Raw genomic sequence first — 14,100 nt, 5'->3', positions numbered from 1 at the left:
AGGATGAAAACCCCACCGAGCACCACCCTATATATGTTTTCCCGTTCACTAGTCAGTTCCATTGTATTTCTCGGTATCCAAACAAACCCCACTTCACAGTTCATCGAAATAATTTTCCCAAGAAAATCGTTAGATTGTTCGGGAGCAAAATGGCTTCTGGTGGTCAGCAGCAGCAGCCTCCTCAGAAACAAGATTCACAACCGAGAAAAGAACATGTTATGAACCCTGTCCCTCAGTTCAGCAGCCCAGGTTACAAGCCTTCAAACAAGCTTCAAGTACCAGTTCATTTTATAAAATTTTATTGCCTGAAATTTTAATTTTTCCCCATGCATGAATAATTTTCTTCTCTTTAGTAGGGAAAGGTGGCTTTAGTCACCGGTGGAGATTCCGGGATAGGCCGATCGGTTTGCATCTTGTTTGCCAAAGAGGGTGCAACTGTGGCCTTCACTTATGTGAAGGGCCAGGAGGATAAGGACGCAAAGGACACTCTCGAGATGGTGAAAAAGGATAAGACGGCCGAGGCAAAGGATCCGATGGCCGTACCGGCTGATTTGGGATTTGACGGAACTGCAAAAAGGTCGTCGATGAAGTCGTGAAAGCTTACGGTTGCATCGATATTATGGTTAACAATGCTGCCGAACAGTATGAGACAAGCAGTGTAGAGGAGATTGATGAGGAAAGGCTTTTAAGGGTGTTTAGGACCAACATCTTTTAAGGCTTTTAAGGGTGTTTAGGACCAACATCTTTTCTTACTTCTTCATGACCAGGTAATGAAAATCAGGAGCAATGTGTTATTTTATAGTAGTATTAAATTGCGGTTGTGGTGTCGCGATTACGGATGTTGTGCGTTACAGCGTGGTTTATTTTTATATTTGTAGGCATGTTTTGAAGCACATGAAGGAAGGCAGCTCGATAATAAACACGACATCGGTGAATGCGTATAAAGGGAACGCTACGCTGCTCGATTACACAGCAACCAAGGGTGCCATTGTGGGTTTCATTAGAGGCCTTGCACTTCAGCTTGTGAACAGAGGCATCCGTGTCAACGGTGTTGCACCGGGGCCGATATGGACTCCACTGATACCGGCGTCCTTCGACGAAGAGAAGTCTAACCAGTTTGGAAGTCAAGTGCCAATGAAGAGAGCTGGTCATCCTATCGAAGTTGCACCGTGGTATGTGTTCCTTGCTTGTAATGTCTGCTCCTCATACATAACTGGTCAAGTCCTTCACCCAAACGGCGGTACCGTAGTGAATGCCTGATCGGCCATATAAGCTCTCTGTCTTTAGGGTTTTAGTTTGCTGTATGTTAGAATGGTAATCAATAAGTAAAGCTTGTAGGAAGGCAGCCTCAATAGTAAGAGTTTAACGTGAGCTTTGATTATGATGTTTGGGGTGGTTTTGTTCATGTAGCAAGCACCTATGGTCCTTCTGGATCTCTAAGAAGAAACCAGGACCCCAATCAAATAAGACCAAGTGTTTACATCTGGTGGTATCTTTCTCTGTTGGTGCACAGCGTGCGAGGCTACAGGGACCTCTGTAGTAATTAACCCAATTTTCAATGGTGTAATAGTCAAATTCGAGTGCTTATGGTTTGTCCTCAAGGGAATGCCAAACATTCTAACAATCTATATCAGAACAAGAAAAACCTTAAGGTTTTCGAGTTGAAGATATGAGATTCGAATCTTAACAGACGAGTCGATAACTTCTCATCATGTTTGAATTCTCAGCTGCCAATCTTTATGCCAAAAATCCAACGGATCGTCAGAAATTATATATTAGAAAGAATAAATGAAAGCTCAGTCAGTGTTTGAATGGTGTCATATAAATTCTCAACAAGATTCAGCAGAAAACCATCTGAACCATGTTTTTCCACCAAGGAGATCGATACAGGCAGATTATTATACATCCCCAATGGAATATTCACCTGTAAAAAAAAAAGCAAAAACAATTATCATTTTGATGCTTTTAAAGATTTTTGTTGTGTTTTGTTGTGTATGTATGTGGTTGAGAGTGGAGAGTGAGTGAGAGAGAAAGAGAACCTGACAGAATCCAGCTACTCCGGCAACCGATAGCAAGCTGAAAGCTCTAGCATGAAACACTTCGACCGAGGGCGGATCCCATTGTAGTTTCGGTGGATATCCGCCTTGGAACTGTAAGGAGAACAAGGATGCCTTCATCCTGAAATGGATACAAGTATACAACTATCTAATATAAGGCCCAGTATGAGTGCTTTCATACAAAATTGTATGTAAAAAACAATCTTGTTGCTCTTTTGTCAAGTAGTTGCAAGTACCTTATAAGATCTGCAAGAGCAGCCGTAATTCAGTTTGAACCGAGTGGCAGACATCTATGTTTTCGTCCGGTGTTCTAACGGCGTCCCTCAGATAGTCCGGGACCTAATTTAGGATTCACTGTTGTGATCCATTCGGCATGGTTCTTCTTGAATTCATACCTATGGAATATAAATGAAGTTCAGGAGCCGATATCAGAAAAGGCTATTGGTCTCGCATGATCCCGGATGAATCGGTTAAAATTTCAGCGATGTGTTGCACCTTACAAGCAGTTGCCTCGAGCTCGAAAGGGCAGCCAAAGGTGAATATATACGCAGGATCTTCGTTCTCCATAGGCATTAAGTGCTGCAAACTTGGTACTTTTTCCTTCAAAGTTTCCAAGATTTACATGCTTTAGAATTTGAGCTGCACTAGCAAAATGAGTTTTTACAGGTTGAAGTTCGAGGATAACAGAAGCCAATAGTTTGATTAATACCTCCAAAATGCTTCACCGATTTTACGAGAACTTGAGTCGTTCGATCATTCAGAATGCTCGACAAGCTGAAGCAATCTTCGGGGATAATAATCTACGTGTGACAGGGTCTACAATAGTTAAACGCAGCAGGACTCGTCCGACTCGATTTAATACTGCAGGATCTCTAGCAAATCATCCTACATTAGAACTGATGTTAGAAGATTGATTCGTAAAACCGAGATGTTCGATAAATTATGCAGATCTAATTAACCATAACTTCGAAAGTTTGTCATTTCAGAAGTACTTGTATGGTTTATCAGAACTGAAAGATCTCTCAAACATTTCTCATCAGGACAAGATATTAAGACGCTTTGATCAGATACTTACCGATATCGAAACTCTGGGACATTGGAATAACACCGGAAGTACTGATGGCATCAAGTGAAGGCCTAAACCCAAGAATCCCACAATATGATGCAGGAGCTCTCAGACTTCCTCCTGTGTCGGTTCCTATGTTAGAGATCAAAATCACTTCAAAAACAGCTATGGAGAAAATAAAAGAAAAGCAGTCCTTGTTTAAGAAGAATACACACCAAGGGAGAAGTCGACGAGCCCTGCGCATAAGGAAGCGGCAGACTGGAAGATCCTCCAGGTACCGTATCCGGTGCACAAGGATTTGTGGGAGTACCATAATGTATATTTTCTACATTCATACTGAAAAAAAGGAAACAGTTACATATAAAAGAACAGCCGGTGCGGTCGATACAGCAGCTGAATGAGTCCTTTTCCAGTCAGGGTTTCCAAACCCAGTGACATATCCATCCACATCAAATCTATTTCCATGTTTTAATTTCTAAAGTTAAAAATAGAACATCAAAACGAGAAGCATGCTTTGAATTAACCCGTAATCATGCCACAGAAAAAAAAATTATAAAAGGGGATGACTTACATGTCTTTAACAGAAAAAGTGAGTCCACTGAGGGGAAGTTGCCGAGAGGAAGAATTTGGTCGGAGAACAAATTTCTCCATGGAAGCTCCCGATTCCAAGATTTCTGCCATGCTTGTTTCCCCACGTTGCTAATTGTTCCACTGTAGCATAACTGACTTTGGCCAAAGGCAAGAACTGCAGTCAGTTTGAAGATAAGAGTTGTATCTTAGGTTGCCTTGTCAGCAAAACATTATTTTCTAGTATAATGACCCTTTTACCCTATTTGTTTCTCAGTAACAAAGACTTTCCAGGAAAAAAAAATATTAGAGAAATTGACTCAAATTGCATTTAAACTTTGGTTGATATACTACAGTAAAAATAGGAACTGTGCCTGAGTCTTGGTACACCTATGAACATGTTTTTTTAATGCAAGTACACATGGACAAGAAACAGGTTTCCCAAGAAATAGTTGAAGCTGCACCAATCTGTTAAAAGATGAAAATTTACATTTTATTAAATTAATCTCTAAATTTTGACATTTCACTGAGCAGGTTTACAATTTTACACAATATGATTGTAGTAGGTGAAACCAACCATGGCAACTATAAATTTTCTGTATAAATGAAAGAGTCTTCTCCCATTAAAGAATTGATAAACATAATTGTCAATGACTAAACTACTTGTGTTAAAAGCTTTTCCTCTTGTCATTGGCCATACTAGATAAGATTTCATACGTAAAAGAATAAATAAATCCGGAAAGATTCATCCATGTCTATAAATTAGCTTCAAGATGAAGTAGACGAATCTACCGGCTCCATTTTCTTCATTTTGCATAATCATGGACGATTCCAAGAGAGTTGGAACTGTTGTTTTCCTAGAGTTCTTTTGCCTCAGTTTTCTAGTTATTAGCCTTTGCAATGTGATCTCGGATGCTGCTTGTCTTGAAAGTGAGAGACAGGCTCTTATGAGGTTCAAACAAGACCTGACAGATGCTTCGGACCTGCTTGCCTCTTGGAGCAGCAATGGAGGCAACTGTTGTGACTGGACCGGGATTGTATGTGACAATGTAACTGGTCGTGTCGTTGAGCTTCGTCTTGGAAATCTTCATAATCCAAGAGATGATACCGCCTTTCCAGGCAAGCCTTTTGAGCGATCTAGATTGAGTGGTAAGGTAGATTCTTTGCTCGGTTTGAAGCATTTGCGGTACGTAGACCTGAGTGGAAACAATTTCGGAGTTAGAATTCCTGGATTCCTTGGTTCTTTGCACAATCTAAGATATCTCAACCTCTCTAATGCTGGATTCGAGGGATCGATCCCTGCTCAACTCGGAAACCTTACAAATGTGCAGTATCTTGATCTCCATGATACATTATCTGATTATCTGTATGCAGAGAATCTTCAATGGCTTACAAATCTTTCAAATCTGAAACACCTTGATTTGAGTGGCATAACTCTCAGCAAAGCCTCCGATTGGTTTGAGGTGACAAATGCTCTCCCTTCTTTGAATGTCTTACGTCTATCCGATTGTGATCTTGATCCTTTTCCTCCATTGAAAACTGTTAATTTTTCAACTCTGAGAACTCTGGACCTTTCCTATAACACATTTAGTAACTCCATTTTTAGCTGGATTTCTACCCTTACTTCCCTGTTTTCACTTGATCTTAGACATAACAGTTTCCGGGGTCATTTCCCTGATAGTCTAAGAAACATGACCTCTCTAACCTATCTCAGCTTATCAAGCAACCAATTCAATTCATCGATACCCAGTTGGTTGTATGGTTTGAACCATCTTCAGTACCTCAATCTCGGGTCAAATAACTTGCAAGGCACAATCTCAGAGCATGTCGGAAACTTGACATCGGCCGTAAGCCTCATCTTTGACAACAACAATCTTGAAGGAGCAGCATTAAGATCCTTGGGAAACCTTTGCAGCTTGACAAATCTTGTTCTGTCTGGTGTCAGGTTGAGTCAAGACATATCACAAGTCTTAGAATCTCTGTCAGGATGCCTGTCTGACAGACTCGAGTCCTTGTTTCTGGTTAACTGCATACTTTCTGGTCACCTGGGCAATCAACTTGGTCTATTCAGAAATCTGCGTAGCCTTTACCTGACAAAGAATTCGATTTCTGGTCCAATTCCAGACTCATTAAGAACACTTGCATCCTTGAGAGAAGTGGACATATCCGAAAATCGATTCAATGGGTCTTTACCGGAATGGCTTGGAGAGTTTAAGGAACTGGAAGTCTTATGGATTGGTAAAAATATGTTACAGGGTGCGGTTTCTGAGGTTCATTTCTCTAATCTCACAAGTCTGAGGTCATTTCAGGCTTCAGGAAATCATGGACTGAGTTTGAGAGTGAGTCCTGGTTGGATTCCGCCTTTCCAACTCGGGGTTATAGCTTTGTCGTCATGGAATTTAGGTCCGAGATTTCCCCATTGGCTACGTTCCCAGAAGGATTTCCTGTTTTTGGATATATCTGTTGCAGGGATCAATGATACAATTCCTGACTGGTTTTGGAACTTGTCTTCCGAGTTCTTTTATATGAATATTTCTCACAATCAAATCCAAGGGAATGTTGCTGAAGTTCTCAACACAAATCCTCCAGCTGGTTATGAATCATCTATTGATCTGAGTTCTAATTTCCTCCGGGGTACATTACCATGTTTGTCATCCAATGTCGGTACATTAGATCTTTCGAACAATTCATTTTCGGGGTCCATGTCACCCTTGTTATGTTGCAAGATGGAAGAAGCAAAGAGCCTGGGAACTCTTCATTTAGCCTATAATTCTCTATCTGGACCAATTCCTGACTGTTGGATGAGTTGGCCAAGCATATTTTCCATGGATTTGAAGAACAATAATCTAAGTGGTAGCCTTCCTAGCTCCATGGGATCTTTAATCTTTCTTCAGTCTTTACACCTACGCAAGAACAACCTTTCCGGAGTTTTGCCACCCACGCTGCAGAATTGTTCATCGTTGTTGGCTCTTGACCTCAGTGAAAACAAATTCGAAGGGAGCATACCGAGCTGGATTGGTGAAAAGCTGTCGAAAATCATGATTGTCGGTCTTCGTTCGAATAATTTCCAAGGTGATATTCCTCGTGAACTCTGTGCTCTTAGTTCTCTTACAATTCTAGACCTCGGACATAACAATTTGTCGGGAAAGATACCAGAATGTTTCAATAATTTCAGTGCCATGGTCAGCAAAAGGAACTCAAGTGACCCAATTTCTTATTCTTTTGGTCATTTCATGCACTCAATAGAGACGACATTAGTGGTGATCAAGGGGGTATTGCTTGAATACAGTAGCACCCTTCGACTTGTGACAAGCGTGGACCTTTCAGACAACGAGTTATCTGGCGAAATCCCTGTCGGAATTACCGATCTTTTAGGCTTGAGATCACTCAACCTCTCAACAAATCGTTTGTCGGGAAGGATCCCTCAGAGTGTAGGCAATATGGGGACACTGGAATCGCTCGACTTCTCTTTCAACCAACTCTCTGGTGCAATCCCTTCAAGTATATCGAATTTGACATTCTTGAGTTACTTGAACGTGGCTTACAACAATCTAATGGGGGAAATTCCAAAAAGCACTCAACTCCAAACTTTCGATGCATCAAATTTTGTCGGCAACAACCTTTGCGGGCCACCACTTAGTGATAACTGCAGCATAAACGCTTTAAAACCTCATGATGCCGGAAATCGTGAGGGATCAGAGGGTGGACTCGAAGTAGATTGGTTTTGGTTTTATGTGAGCGCCACCCTGGGATTTGTTGTTGCGTTTTGGAGTATTGCAGGGCCTTTGCTGTTTAAGAGATCATGGAGACATGCCTATTTCAAAATGTTGGATAGCATCGGGACGAAGGCTCGGCGGTGTTTTCGCAGATAGTTTCTGAATCTAAAGAAATCTGCTTATGTCTTTGTTTATATGGCGATGGATTGTCCCAGTGTGTTGCAGCTAGTTGTATTGTATGCTTAAGTTTATATATGAATCAAAATCATAGTAAGAGATCTTTTGTTACATAATAACAAAGACTTCTTTCCGAAACAGCTCGACAATGAAGAAACCATCAAGCACCAAGAGCTTTACGAATTCTTCGTTGCTGAATTCAACCTGACCCCCATAACATTCACGACCCTCCTGCCGGATCTCTCTGATAGCTTCTTCCAGCTCTACCAATCGAATCCTCGGATGAGGGCAACAATAATGAGGCCTTCAAGATGCTTCAGTTTGAGTCTTTGTGTGCCTTTTGAGTGTGTTTGGCCGTAGTTCTAGGGCCTGATGGAGAATGCATCAGGAACATAAGCCCGTCTGTCTGTAAAGTATGATCGGGGTTTTGAAGATGCATTCAAATCGGCGTCCAGGCCGATGGAGAATACATCAGGAACTTTTAAGCCTCTTGCAGCTGTGTATAAACTCATCATCCGATTCAAAGTTGAGATTAGAAACTACAGTAAAGATTTCCCCACCTGGTAGATAACATGGAAGTTCAAACTGCTTATTCCGTACAATAACCGGATATGTCGACAACGAAAATCTCTACGTTTGTATTTCTATTTTTACATCTCTAAGTAACCAACTTATTACTTCAACGAAAATAGAAAGCCTCCTTATTCCGTACAACATTCTCAGAGATGTCTAAAGGAACATGTCTTGTCACCAATTTACAAAAGCAAAGCAAATATAAGAATACCCCAGGGAATGAAAACTGCAACTAAAAGCAATTTACAACACTGTAATTGCCTTCTCTACCTTCTATGCTATTAGAGCTGCTAATGATCAGATGATGACTGCTGTTGCTCGGGATCCGGCGGTTGCCACATCTGCTGGGCCATGTAGGGGTGAGGTTGCTGTGCATACAAAGCAGGGTCGACAACCGGTTTCCCCATTATCATCCCCGGAGTCCCAACTTGGAGTGCATGTTGGGCAGGCATGTAGTACGGGAGTGCATCAGCAGGCGCTCCGACGGGTATTGCTCCTCGTGGAATTGATGCAAGAACTTCGTCTTTCAAATCCTCCCTGGGAACTATGTCGACTAAGAAATCAAATATGTCGGTCCTAGTAATCGCCGCCGCGATGTCGTTTTTCTGAAGCGTCCTCCTTTTGTTCTCTTCCGTGTGATTCCACGAACGCAATGTCAATTCCAGGATAAACATTTCACATGCCCTGGCGAAAATGACTGGGGCCTCGGCCGATATCATCCTCACGTCTTCGTCGGCTTTCATGATCTTCTTGATCCTTGCCAAGGGAAGACTGTGGTTCTTGAAATCCGTAACTTTCTCGACTTCTCGATACTGGTTCGCCCAAAATGTCTGAAGTTGTTGCTGAAGTTGTTGTTGCTGCTGCTGATGGATTTGCTGATAAGCAAGTTGCTGTTCTGCAAGTTGAGCTCCAGTTGGCTGATTTGTCGGTTGAATGCCTCTGATTGACCCGGGATTCGGGCCACCAGTCACTTGGTTTTGATACGGGCCAGTGCCATACGACATTCCCATCGCTGGGGGCTGTCCATGCCCTTGGTGATCCATTCTGACCTGCAAACACTAAAACATAAACGTATCTACTCGAAATAAAAACACAAAAAAACCGCAGCAAGAAACTCTGATCAGGCATTACAAGTTTCATTGTGTTCATCCCAGACAGGATCAACTCTTTGTACAAGGAAAACCACAAAGATAAGAAATCTCGTAATCATTTCCAAAACCAATTCCTCTAATAGCTTCCTATGGAAGATCAAGTTCCATTGGTGATTCAAATCAACACCTACTTAACCTAATTGGCACATATACTACCGGTTCTTCCATAAATAACATAACACGAAACAAAATCTGTTCATGCAATTTTGCAGTCAAAACAAAAGGCTGATAATATTGTGTAATTTTAGCTCAATCAAGCGAAGCCAATATATTTACAGCAATTAACAACAGAAGAAAAACCATTAAAAGTGAAGATCATTCAAGTAACATCTCCTAAACCAACCCAGAAAGTATACAAAAAGCTTATACCTTATGGAGAAAAGGTTGTACCTTGAAGGGAAGATTGAGAACAGCCTGAGACAAATTAAAAGGAAAAGATGTCAAAAGAGAAGAGAAGCATCCAAGATCAAGAGGGTAAAATTGGGTAAAACTCTTTCGAAGAGAATTTTATCCGTAGGCTGAGAAAAGATCCGATTTTGGAAACAGATCTTTAGGGTTGAGACTTGAGAGAGAGAGCATTGAAAAAAGTTGGTATTTTTAGAGCTATTTCTGTTGGATTTTTTCGTACGAAGAACTAATCTAAGATTGGAAACAATTTGTGTTGATGTTTTTGGAGTTCTTTTTCTGTCCGACTTTGACCTTATAAATTATATTGTCACAAAACCTACCTTTTATACGGTCTTCCCCATTCTTTTTCGTGCTTTCTTTTCCATTTTTGGAAATTATCATTTTCTTTAGGGTAAAAGTGCTAGTCTCTATTATTAAATATTTATATTATTTTTTATCAAACCATTAAATCATTAATAATACGATGACATGATCGTATTTTCTATTATTTTTTACAAAAATTCATCAGCTCATTTGATTGTTGATGTAGATCAATTATCATCCGTTACCAATTATCATTTATTACAAAATTAATATCAAAGCATTCGAATTTCACTTATATTTATTTTTCTTGATATTTTACGAAACTCACTTAAAATTGACAAAAAAAATCTAAATGTCCAACATCCTATTGTTCTGATCTTTTCTCACGCTCATTTGATGAGGCTAATTTCAATATATGTTGTTGAAATCCGACATGCGCAATTGTAATCAAAATTATTATGAATTGTGTAACTTTTTAAAATAGGAAAGTAATATTTTAAGTTAAAACCCGCTACAAAGTAACATTCTCAGTTGTAACCGAAATTATTATCAATTATATTACTTTCTAGGTTTCACATAATTATATTTTAAGTTAAAACTCGTTACAAATAAATCCTAGATTATGTCACCATTCAGCAAAACTACTCATACACATGCATGGGACCAGGTGAAGTGTAGCTTTTTGAGGCTTTACCGTAAACCAAACCAAGATTTCTGACAAAAAATCCAACCAATAATATGTAAGAAAAACGAATAATTCCGTTGTACGACAACTTAATTTAAGATTAACTTGAGACAATTTCAACTTAAAACGTTATTCAAACTTATAACATTTTCGGTTAGAATCGAAAAGTTAGATTGCGGGAGTTTAAAACTTACAACTATAAATGTTACGAAGAATATAATATTTTTTTTGTTGGAACCGATTTCTACCGTCATTTAACGTATATTAACAATTGTATTATAGAATTGAGTACAAATACACATCACTTTATGCTCAGACTATTGCCTTTTACACAGAAATTATTCTGATTTGTATAATATTCTAATTTGCTCTAAACAAAACGTTGATTATGATAGTTGAGGATCTAACAGATATGAAGAATACAATTATACCTAGAACCTGTCTTTGAAGTTCATCGGTTGCCTTCATCGGCATATATTAATCGAATGCCTTCGGCTTAGAGGATGAAACCGATCACCCGGAAAACTTAGCAATGATCAAGCTAACTAGTGTGAAAACAATATAAAGGCCGACGAGGCAGAATCCCCAAAACCTAGGTACCCGGAATCTCGACCAAGTTATGACCAACAGAGATCCCATCAAGCTCAAAAGCAAGAAGACGAATGCAATGATAATACCAACGTGAAAATTAAGCTTATAGGCTTCAGGATAAACATTGGCCGTTTGCATTACCAGAGCCGATCCTAGCCCAACGAGCATGTTAAACATTGGCCCCGCGAAGCATCCAGCCATAGCCATTGCCGGATGGCCTGCTTTGGCAACTGCAACGTCAGCTACAAGATCTCCCACGGAGTTTCCCCATGCAAGTACCGTGAGCCCGAGGAGTGCCGGAGGCAATTCTAGAAGCAATCCAAGGGCTGCCAAGCAGTTCAGCAATTCCCCAGCGACAGTAGATATCCAGAACACACTCATTACAAAAGCTATAATCACCACAGGTATTTGCTCGTTCTTCGGAGGTTCTTTTTCCAATATGAAGTGAAGGACAGCAAGAGAGAAGCTTGAAAAGAGTACAACAAACCAAAGAGGGAAAGGGGTGTTAGCAAGGAGGAACATGATGGGGTGGTCGAATGGCATGTACGAGTTGCAAACATATAATAGAGCTAGAGGGCAAAGGGCAATATTAGCCGATTGGTAGAATCTATTCCATTCCGAAGGGGAAGATTGTGGAATCGTGAGCTTGAGAAGCAAAGAGATAGGAACCTCCCATGCCTTTGAGATCTGCATAGGAGATATAATACAGAACATTAGGCACAAAGCTAGTAGAAGTTTATATGATTTACTAAGCAAAAGAACATAATTGAGGTGAACAAGACTAGCGTAAATCGTATCCTACTTCGAGAAATTTCATGAGCCTATCCTTTTTCTAGCTCCTGCAATGTCTATAGTTTCATTTTTACAGATAAAAGCATTGGCATCAAAGGAAGAATGAATTTCAACAGCATGCAAACTGCAGTATACTTCAAGATTCATCTACCACTGTCCATAGACAAGAAAATATTGAAAAGGAAGGCTCAACCAAAACTTTCTCCAGTGTTAATTTTCATGTTCATAGCATCCAACATGAGCATTCTTCAATTTACACCCAATGAACCTGGAAAATTTAGCTCAGCTTAAATATTCCAATCCCATTTCTAGTTATCCATCTCAAGCAATATATGATGAAATGACCATCCAGCTCAGTTGGTAGAGCACAAGGTTCTTAACCTTGAGGTCGTGGGATCGAGTCCCATGGAGGACATTTCATAATTTGGAGGTCTCCTACGGAAGCTGTTCTCAACCTAGTGTTGGGGGCAGCCTACTATCTTACCTCCCCCTTACCCCATACATATGGGAACAAGGGACAGCCATTTTTTTCATCTCAAGCAATATATGAGTTTCATATAAGCATTTAGAAGCCAATAGCCTCAACAAATAATTCCATCTACCAATGCTCTTCCACTCAATCAATCAATCAAAATATTCATACTCAACACTAAAACAAGCAAATCACAACATAAAAGGTTTACTGGTACTAAATTCTTGAAACATACCATTTCATATACTCCAGCAATTTCTGAAGCCTTCCTCTCTGCCTTCAAACCCCTTTCAACATCAAAAATTTTATCCAGCAAATGGTGATCTTCTGTCACCATTTCCTTCTCCAAAATAGGCTTCTCCTCCTCTCTCTCGGTCCCGAAATCCATCCAGAACACAAACCCAACAAAGAACACATAAAACGCAACAAAACCAGCAGCTTGCCACACAAAAATCTCGCCACTCAGGTACACATAGAACAAGAACAATGCCCCAGTGAGATAAAACAACACATCCCTTATGAAAGGCGCAGGTTTTACCCCAAAGGGAGCTGCATAGATAGCAACGAAGCCCACCACAAAGGCGGAGACAAACGTCCCGGCCGACAGAATTGCGCCGAACCCAGTCCTGTAATGACCCGTACGAACGGCATGGAGGGAGGCAAACACATCTGGGGCACCATTTCCGAGGGCTAAAAGAGTGACGGCGGCCATGGAAGGGGACAAGTTGAGGAGAGAAGAGAGCTTTGTGGTGACAACGGAGAAATGGGATTGTGCCGTTTTGATGAGAATGTAAAAGTCGAGGAGAAGGAGAAGAGAAAGGAAAGGGATTGAGAGGAAAGAGTTCCCATTGAAAAGACAGTAATGGAGGTAAAGGTAGTCAATGAGGGCACTGTCAGAATCGGAAGAGTGTAGGGTATAACAGGAAGAAGTTGAAAGGAGCGATCTTTTGGGGATTAATGGGGGTTTCCGTGGAGCTTGGAGGAAGAAGAAGAAGGACAGAGATGAAAGGAGAGTCAAGCAAAGAAGGCTGGATTTGATGAAAGATGGGAATGAGAGGGCCATGCCATTAAGATATAAACACGAAATGGAACTTTGGGTGTTTTGAGACACCCGATTTGTCAAAAGTTTCCAACTTTTAATTGATTGATGGGAATTTGAGGGCTTTGCTTTGCAGTGTATCAGTTCTTGCAGCAATGGGAATGAAGCTGAGAGGGTAATTCTTAGGATATCTTCGGATTTTCAATAGCAGGTGCTCTCTTGGGTGTAAATGATGGATCGTTTAGGACCTTTCTTTTTGGATCTTTCACCGTGTATCCTTCGAGTTAACAGCCACTGTTCTTCCACTTTCTTTAACGCGTTTCTTGCCAGTTGATTCCTACTGACGATTAGAATAAAAGGGTCTTTCTAATATTTTTATTTTCAGAGTACGAAAACAAAACCCAGATCAGATCATTAGATTAATAACAACCCGTGTTCTTTGCTGAGCCATGCCAATATTTGCTTTCCATTGTTTATTTTACCGGCCACCCTTTAACCGGAAT

General features: G+C 40.5%; 3 protein-coding genes and 2 pseudogenes across 3 annotated transcripts; 2 read left to right on the top strand and 3 right to left on the bottom strand.

Moving 5' to 3' along the window:
* The first annotated feature begins 95 nt into the window (after nucleotides 1-95).
* LOC120167268 lies at nucleotides 96-1,260 on the top strand (annotated as a pseudogene).
* A 508-nt stretch (nucleotides 1,261-1,768) lies between these two features.
* Nucleotides 1,769-4,170, bottom strand: LOC120167297 (annotated as a pseudogene).
* A 279-nt stretch (nucleotides 4,171-4,449) lies between these two features.
* On the top strand, nucleotides 4,450-7,652 carry LOC120167264 (receptor-like protein EIX1). Its single transcript, XM_039176335.1, has one exon. It carries the CDS (start codon nucleotides 4,512-4,514, stop codon nucleotides 7,560-7,562), a length of 3,051 nt encoding a protein of 1,016 aa, XP_039032266.1. The 5' UTR covers nucleotides 4,450-4,511; the 3' UTR covers nucleotides 7,563-7,652.
* Nucleotides 7,653-8,242: 590 nt separating this feature from the next.
* Nucleotides 8,243-9,657, bottom strand: LOC120167267 (nuclear transcription factor Y subunit C-3-like). Its single transcript, XM_039176339.1, has one exon. The coding sequence runs from the start codon at nucleotides 9,197-9,199 to the stop codon at nucleotides 8,447-8,449; it is 753 nt and encodes a 250-aa protein (XP_039032270.1). The 5' UTR covers nucleotides 9,200-9,657; the 3' UTR covers nucleotides 8,243-8,446.
* A 1,335-nt stretch (nucleotides 9,658-10,992) lies between these two features.
* On the bottom strand, nucleotides 10,993-13,809 carry LOC120167392 (cation/calcium exchanger 5-like). Its single transcript, XM_039176424.1, has 2 exons — nucleotides 12,794-13,809; nucleotides 10,993-11,981 (listed from the first exon to the last, which is right to left on the bottom strand). The coding sequence occupies exons 1-2, from the start codon at nucleotides 13,619-13,621 to the stop codon at nucleotides 11,217-11,219; spliced, it is 1,593 nt and encodes a 530-aa protein (XP_039032355.1). The 5' UTR covers nucleotides 13,622-13,809; the 3' UTR covers nucleotides 10,993-11,216.
* Between the last annotated feature and the right edge of the window lie 291 nt (nucleotides 13,810-14,100).

Source organism: Hibiscus syriacus, unplaced genomic scaffold (assembly GCF_006381635.1).
Source record: "Hibiscus syriacus cultivar Baekdansim isolate YM2019G1 unplaced genomic scaffold, ASM638163v2 tig00111671_pilon, whole genome shotgun sequence".
In the NCBI taxonomy this organism is placed as follows: Eukaryota; Viridiplantae; Streptophyta; class Magnoliopsida; order Malvales; family Malvaceae; genus Hibiscus; species Hibiscus syriacus.
The sequence above is the reverse complement of the archived record's forward strand: the minus strand, read 5'-3'. Positions and strand labels throughout refer to the sequence as shown.

What these genes read in the sequence shown, in the direction of transcription:
- LOC120167264 (XM_039176335.1), top strand. Translation starts at nt 4,512, where the DNA reads ATGGACGATTCCAAGAGAGTTGGAACTGTTGTTTTCCTAGAGTTCTTT.
- LOC120167267 (XM_039176339.1), bottom strand. Translation starts at nt 9,199, where the DNA reads ATGGATCACCAAGGGCATGGACAGCCCCCAGCGATGGGAATGTCGTAT.
- LOC120167392 (XM_039176424.1), bottom strand. Translation starts at nt 13,621, where the DNA reads ATGGCCCTCTCATTCCCATCTTTCATCAAATCCAGCCTTCTTTGCTTG. An exon ending in TTGCTGGAGTATATGAAATG is followed by an intron (nt 11,982 to 12,793) that starts GTATGTTTCAAG and finishes TCTCCTATGCAG; the next exon opens with ATCTCAAAGGCATGGGAGGT.